Source organism: Cyrtonyx montezumae, unplaced genomic scaffold (genome assembly GCF_038088225.1).
Source record: "Cyrtonyx montezumae isolate F1298 unplaced genomic scaffold, pur_monq_1.0 scaffold_8, whole genome shotgun sequence".
Classification (NCBI taxonomy): domain Eukaryota; kingdom Metazoa; phylum Chordata; class Aves; order Galliformes; family Odontophoridae; genus Cyrtonyx; species Cyrtonyx montezumae.
In genome coordinates, this window is record NW_027072089.1 from 21985574 (window position 1) to 21992788 (window position 7215).

Here is a 7215-nt window from a genome sequence, read left to right on the forward strand (position 1 = left end):
CGCGCAGGCGCACTTGGGCTCCTGCGCGGAGCGTTGTGGGACGGAACGACGGAGGGCGCCATCTTGGCGGTACTGCGCCGCGAGCTGCGGGGAGCGGCGGTCGGCGCGGAGGCGGTGCAGGCGGTGTGTCCGGTGGGTGGATGGCGTGAGTGACGGCACCCGGGGTCCCCGGGGTGCTCCGCTCGCCGAGGGCGCGGGGTTCCCGTTGGTAGCCGGCCGCGCGTTGCCGCTCCTCGGCGGCCGGGCCTGTTCGGTGCCGCTGCGCGGCCTCGCGCTGCCGGGCTGCCTCCCGCCCTTCCCTCATCGGGGCCTCCCGTCGCCCTGCGCCTGGGCTCGGCTCCCAGACGTGGCCGCGGGGCTTCCTGCTCGCCCCGTTCTCCTCGGCCGCCATCCCGCGGCTCTGAGCTGCGGCCGGGACCCGTTTCCTCTCCGTACAGCCACGGGAATGCGGTGTGTGACAGCCCGTGTGCAGTGCTGAAGTCCGTTTGTAAGACGATTGGAATAGCAAGTCGTCGTCGCCCCACCAGCTGCCTGACACTTCTCATACATACCCGCTTTTACAGTTGTGAATGTGCCTTCTGGTTTGCACGTTCACCGTCTGCAAGCCGTTGCAATCTCACTACGTTGCAGCAAGAGTGCTTGTCAAATTCAGGCTTAATTTCATAAAATGATTTTTTTTTAAGCAAACTGTTACTTTGGTGAAGCTTTAATAGCATTTGAAATTTGGTAAGAGGTGCAGCATTGCTTCCTGGCTAACCCGGTCAAGCGTGGAATTTCTTAAATCATTGGTGTGTATACTGCTTTGCTTTTAAATGGGTGGCATGAGGTTGTCAGTCTGTTTATGAGGTAAATCCTTGTTCTCTGAAGTCCTTCCTCAGCTTATGAGTGGGGACTTGCATCCTAGAAGTCACTCTGATCAATCATTTATACAGTTGCATGGCTTGTCTACAGGTCCTACCACTTCTTGATTGTTTTATGTGCAGTCAGTAAAAATGTGTTATCAGCTCTTGCTTTTCTGTTTAAGGACTTCTTAAAGTGCCTTGTTTTGACCAGTGAAGGTTGTATGTTGTATCCCTGGTGCATCGTAGAGAACTTGCCATTTATCATCGAAGATGTTCTGAGGAGATCTGTTCTGAATGCTGTTTAAGAATTGGGATGAAATTCAGAAGTACTTCAGGTTAAATACATCGGCAAGTAGCAGGGCAGCGGATTTGACTTTTCAAGACATGAAGGCCCTACAAAGAAAATCCTGCCCTTGAATTTCTCCTTGCTTCCTGGCATTGCTTTCACATCTGTTGAGAAGATAGATTAAAGTGCAGTGGGTCCAGCTGGGATGGAGTTAACTTTCTTCATAGCAGCGCTTCATATGGTGCAGTGTTCCGGATTTGTGGCTAAAGAGTGTTGACGACACCAGCGTTTTGGCTTTCCCCACACAGCCCTTGCACGAGGTCAAGGCTTTCTTTTTCCCATTCAGCTACTCCAGCTGGTAGACAAGGAGTGGCTGAGAGGTTTTAAGGGCATACAGCCAAGACGGGTGACCAAAGAAATGTGCCATACCATATAGTGTCACGCTCAGCAACGGGAACTGAGGTAGAGGAAGATTTTTGTTTTGTGGATTTTTGAGGGAAAGGGAGGCAGGGTATCTTCTTGGCCTCTAAGACAGACGTTGTTTTGAGGCAGATCCTCTTTTAGGAGTTGGTGTGTGATTTCCTGTGCTTTGATTTGTTTTTTCCTTCTAATCTTTTCTTTACTTATTGAACTGTCTTTACTGTGACCAAGTTTTCTTGCATCCATTCTTACTTTCTTCCCTGTCTTGCTGATGGGGATGTGGAGTAAACAGTCAACTGTGTGGCTGGTGGAGTCAGTTCAGTACAAAAATGTAGACAGCTGATGATCTTCAGTACAAGTATTAAAGAGGGATTTGGTTTTGCTTAGTTGTGTTTATGAATTGCTGATGTTGAAGTGACCAAAAGGTGTTAGTTACAGAATTTGGTCTTAGCTGTTGCTTTTCTGGACTTTGGTGAAATTAAAGTAACTAAGTTGACGTCAGGATCTAATGCTTTGTACTTGTTAATGGACAAGGGTTTTTTTTACAGGAGATGTTCCCAAATGCTTGTTAACAGAGCCTTGGGTTCTTGTTCTTTTTAAAGGGATGTAGTTGTGTGCTTTGGAAGCTTGTCCTTGTCCTGAGGGTATTGTACTGTGTTTTGTGTGACGTTAGATGATAAAGATGATAGTTTGGGTATGATCAAGTCAGCATATTAAATCATTCTGAAAGGCAGTTAATATTTAGGGAAGGTACTGACTTCTGCTTTGTGAATTGAGGAACTCATATAAGTTTCTTCTTGCTACGTACGTTAGCTCTTTTGATTGTCTTCGCTGTTTATGTTAAGTGTGGTGCTGGACTGGTGAGTAGCATACGCTTGTGAACTCTGAATACAGGTGGATTGCAGAAGAATGGACATGTTCTATGAACTTGAGAAGGACTTGTGCATCTTTCAAGAACTCAAAAGAATTGAGGGTTACCCCCGATGCGTAGACGGTCTGTTTGATTTCAGCAGTTCGGTATGAAACACTTGATGAACTCACCGTGTCTTCATCATTTGCAGAAGCCAACTTAACTTTTGAATTTCCTTTGCTTCTAAAATGGAAACACAAAGATGTAATGTTCCTCGGAACAGGGAAGGAAGCCTTCATTTTATCACAGATTGTGGTTTCATTACATGCCGGGCTTTAATGTTAGCCTCTGCTATGGAAGCTGCAGCAATGTAGCAAAGTTTGTGAACCGAAGTACAGATGTCAGCCATTAATTATGTTTCATTTTCTTTCCACAGTTAAGTTGATTTTACAGAATTTATCAGGTCTTCCAAGCAGAAACAGGTAAGCTGCCAAAAGCTTAACACTTCTCACTGAGTATTGTGACAAGATGGTACACGGCAGTTGATTCACACAGACTTGTGGCTGGGAACTAGGATATGCTCTTCCGAGTGCATGTGACTGCTACAATTAATACTCTGACTACATGAAAGAGACAGCATTTCTGAACGCTGAGAAAAGACACATGATTGAACAGAACTGGTCACCGGTTAGAGCAACTTGTCAAAGCAGTAAAGTCATCACTGCTGTTGAATTACTTCATTTTTCCCATGTTGCAGTTACCCTTTTTCTTTTCTCCTTTTTTCCTCTAGTATTTTTAGTGCTTATGTTGACAAATGTCCTGTTCAAAAGTAAACAGGAATTTTTGTTCCTTAGGACTGGTCTGAGATTTCTGGCATACAGCAGCTGTGCCGTGAAAGACTGTAGGTGTTCTTGAGGTATCATGGATGGAGAGGCTAACTGAGGTGGATTTGGTTGCCCTTAGGATAGGGAATGTCGATAGACTTGTGCAGGTGGAGTAGCTAATTGTTTTTGACTAATTAACTTTCAGCGCATCTTGTTTTAATCCTGTTCTTGTGAACTTGTGAGGGTGTTTTATTTGTTTGTTTGTTTTGTTCCTGCTATCTTTTCTCTTGAGTGAGATGAGGAGAGCCATTTTAAAAAGGGTCTAGTTTAAGTTTTAAGATACTGTAATAGCTGAGTACTAAAGACGTGCTATCATGTGTACCTTTTTGTCTGCAGGTGATTTTTGCTGTGGGTTGAGCTCAGCATGGCTGTAGTCATCCGTTTGCAGGGGCTTCCTGTTGTTGCGGGTCCTGCAGATATTCGTCGTTTCTTCTTGGGATTGAATATTCCCGATGGAGGTGTGCATATTATTGGAGGAGAAATTGGGGAGGCTTTTATTATATTTGCAACAGATGAAGATGCACGGCGTGCCATGAGCTGTTCAGGAGGGTTTATCAAGGACTCGCGCATAGAGCTCTTTCTCAGCAGCAAGGCAGAAATGCAGAATACCATAGCGATGAGCCGGAAGCGATTTGAGCGTGGGGGACGAGAAACTATGCCTGGGTCTAGACGAACAGGTGCTAATGGTTCTGGTGGATCAGGCGTTGGAGACGTTTCACATTTAGTTGCACCGTTTACAAAAGGAACAAATAAACCTGGTTACGGTCCACCACATCATCCGGAAGCTGGCTTCCACACCAATGGCACAAGACAAGGCGATATAGGTATGCCTAAATCAAGCTATCAGTCGAGAAAGGATCCTCATGCATTTAACCCGGATGATCTTTACTTATTTCTGCGTGGTATACCTTACTCTGCAACAGAAGATGCAGTACGCGATTTCCTTTCTGGGATACGTGTGGACGGAGTAATTCTGATAAAGCATCGTAACGGTTTGAACAATGGGAATTGCTTGGTAAAATTTGCTACGCCCGGGGATGCCTTAGAAGGACTTAAACGGCACAGGCAGTATATGGGTCAGAGGTTTATAGAAATAAGTCCAACTACGGAGGAACGGTGGATTGAATATGGTGGGAGGGTAGACATGCCAAATGAAATGGATCACTTCTTGTGCAAAGAACATTCTCCAAGAAGCTCAGGCTACATGCATGCAAGGAAACATTCTCGTTCAAGGTCACCGAGGAGACAAAGAACGCGTTCTCCATCACCTCCCAGCCAGGAGTATTACATACACTTACGGAATCTGTCGACTAACGTGGAGAAGAGAGATTTGAGAGAATTTTTCCCTGACCTGGATATAAGCAACAAACAAATAAAGATTTTATCAGAAAAGCATCAGAGGAAAACTAGAGATGCCTTTGTGATGTTAAGGAGTGAGAGAGATTATCAGGCTGCTTTGGAATGTCATAGAAAGGTTCTTCTCAATCGTTCTGTTTACATTTTTCCGATTTCAAGGAAGTCAATGTTGAAAATGCTTGATTCTTATGAGAGGAAAAGATCACAGGAAAGAGGTCATCCTGGGCAGGCCATAGGAGACAAAGGTTACCGGGAAGGTCATTCCGGCCTGAAGATGTGTGCTTATGTAAGGAATTTTCCATTTGATGTGACCAAAGTTGAAGTGCAGAGGTTTTTCGAGAGGTTTGATATTGATGAAGATGATATTTACTTGCTCTATGATGAAAAAGGAGTTGGGCTGGGAGAAGCATTAGTGAAGTTTAAATCTGAAGAACAAGCCATGAAAGCAGAAAATTTAAATCATCAAAGGTTTTTGGGAACAGAGGTATTACTGAGACTTATATCCGAAGAGCAGATGGAGAAGTTTGGTGTAACTGCTCCATTCTCCACAGCAAACGAGATGCAGGGTCATTCACACGCCTATAACAGAGGTGAGCTTTCCCGTCCGGTTGGCTCACCCGGACCACCACAAGGGCCACCCATGCATTCCTTTGGTCCCCCTGGGAACTTCAGGCATCCTTCTGAATTTAGGCACCCCCCTGAGAATTTCATGGGCCCTCCTAAGGATTTTAGAGGTCCACCACCCCTCATGGATTTTGGTGGTGATGGCAAACCTTTTGGGAGGATGGAGTTTGGGAATAATAAAATGGGAAATTTTCCTGAAGGAAGATTTATGCCGGACCCAAATTTCAGTGGTGGTTCTGACCGTATTGTTCCCATCCGCTTGAAAAATTTACCTTTCAAAGCAACTCCTAATGAGATTCTGGATTTTTTCTATGGCTACAGAGTTATACCGGAGTCGGTTTCTGTGCAGTACAATGAACAAGGATTACCTTCAGGCGACGCCATCGTCGCTATGACAAACTATGAGGAAGCGATGACTGCTATTAACGAATTGAACGATAGGCCAATCGGGCCAAGGAAAGTTAAGTTGAGTTTGCTGTAAAGGAAGGAAAGATGCTCTAGAATAAAACATTTTAGATTTGACAGTATTGACGGTTACATTCACTTTTTTAATTACTAGAAGATGCAGAAGAAACGGTTTCCATCAATGGTTGTAAATAGTAACCAGTTCGGTTTAGTTTTTGGTTGAAATATCTGTATGGTTAAGATATGAGAAATATGTAGTGCCTACTTCTTACACCAGAGAAGAGCTTCAAAGTTCTGGAGGACATTCAGTATCCTACATCAAGGTATAAAAGCATGGCATTTTAATGTTTTTTTTTTTTTTTAAGGAAAAAAAGTGTTGGGTTGTTTTGTTTTTTTTTTTAGTTTGCTTTAATTCCTAGTTCCCTGACTTTGCATCAGATAAAATTGTAAGCGTTGGTTGATTGACCATGCACAATTCAAATAGAAAAACTTCAGTGCTACCTGCATTAGTAAATAACAGTTCTTATTGAGGTTAGCTTCAAAAACTAAAAAAAAAAAAAAGAGGTTTTTTTTTGTCTAAGCTGTTGGGTTTTATGTGGTTGCAGGCGTCACAATTACAAGAGAAAAGAATCTTCCTGTTCACGTTAGCTGGCTTTGCTGGCTTTTCAACTTTTTTAAATAAAAAAGAAATTGCTATTAAGTGTCTGTCCTGTGTAAGAATTGTATGGTTAATGATCTCATCTGTTTCTCAGCATATGTGGATCTTTGTGAGAATGATGCTGGCTGCTCTCCGTGGAAAGGCTGATCTGTTATAGTTTGTGTCATCAACATAGCAGTGAATACAGAGACTCCAAAAATCTCTGAACCAGGCTGATAGGCAACTGTGCTGGCAACCAGCTTTGGTATTTTCTTAAGTAGGAAAATAATCTCTGGATTGGTGTTCAGAATGCTTTGATTGGTTTGGTAACAGGGTGTATAAATTCTAGTAAGAGATAAAAGCTAGCCCATTTGAGGAAAAGGCAGCACTGTGTTTTCAAAATTCAGGCTTATTAGGAAACTTCCATTCTGTGGATAATACTTATTAACTTTAGTTCTTCTATATAAAACCGTAATTGCTCCATCTCATGTGATGACTTTAAGTAGACATGAACAAGACAGACCACTTTCGTAACCTTTAAAAGCAATAGTTTCATTTCGTTAGGCATATTATTTATCTTCTGAGTGCTAGGAGAACAGTATTTAAATCAGAATGCTGATGTCAGGTTTGTATGTCTGGATTCCTCACAGCAGGAACTTAAGATGGGGCCAAACTTCCTGAGTACACTTACCTTCTTTTGCTGACTGTTAAGAATTTCTTGACTTGAGAAGTGTTACTGTTCTGTATACTCATCTAAATTTAAATGCAATTTTACAACAAAATGATGCTTTTACTTCATAGTTGCTCACAACTATGCATAACAAAGCCAACAGACTTTGCAGGGAAAATAATAGCATGAATGCAAGAATCTTTAAAATAAAGTTGTCTGGACTAATTATGCTGCTAAAAAC

The 7215-nt window shown here is 43.0% G+C and overlaps 1 protein-coding gene across 1 annotated transcript; it reads left to right on the top strand.

The window, feature by feature from the left end:
• The first annotated feature begins 45 nt into the window (after positions 1–45).
• RBM12B (RNA binding motif protein 12B) lies at positions 46–6021 on the top strand. Its single transcript, XM_065753492.1, has 3 exons — positions 46–132; positions 2835–2880; positions 3619–6021. The coding sequence occupies exon 3, from the start codon at positions 3647–3649 to the stop codon at positions 5741–5743; it is 2097 nt and encodes a 698-aa protein (XP_065609564.1). The 5' UTR covers positions 46–132; positions 2835–2880; positions 3619–3646; the 3' UTR covers positions 5744–6021.
• The last annotated feature ends 1194 nt before the right edge of the window (positions 6022–7215 follow it).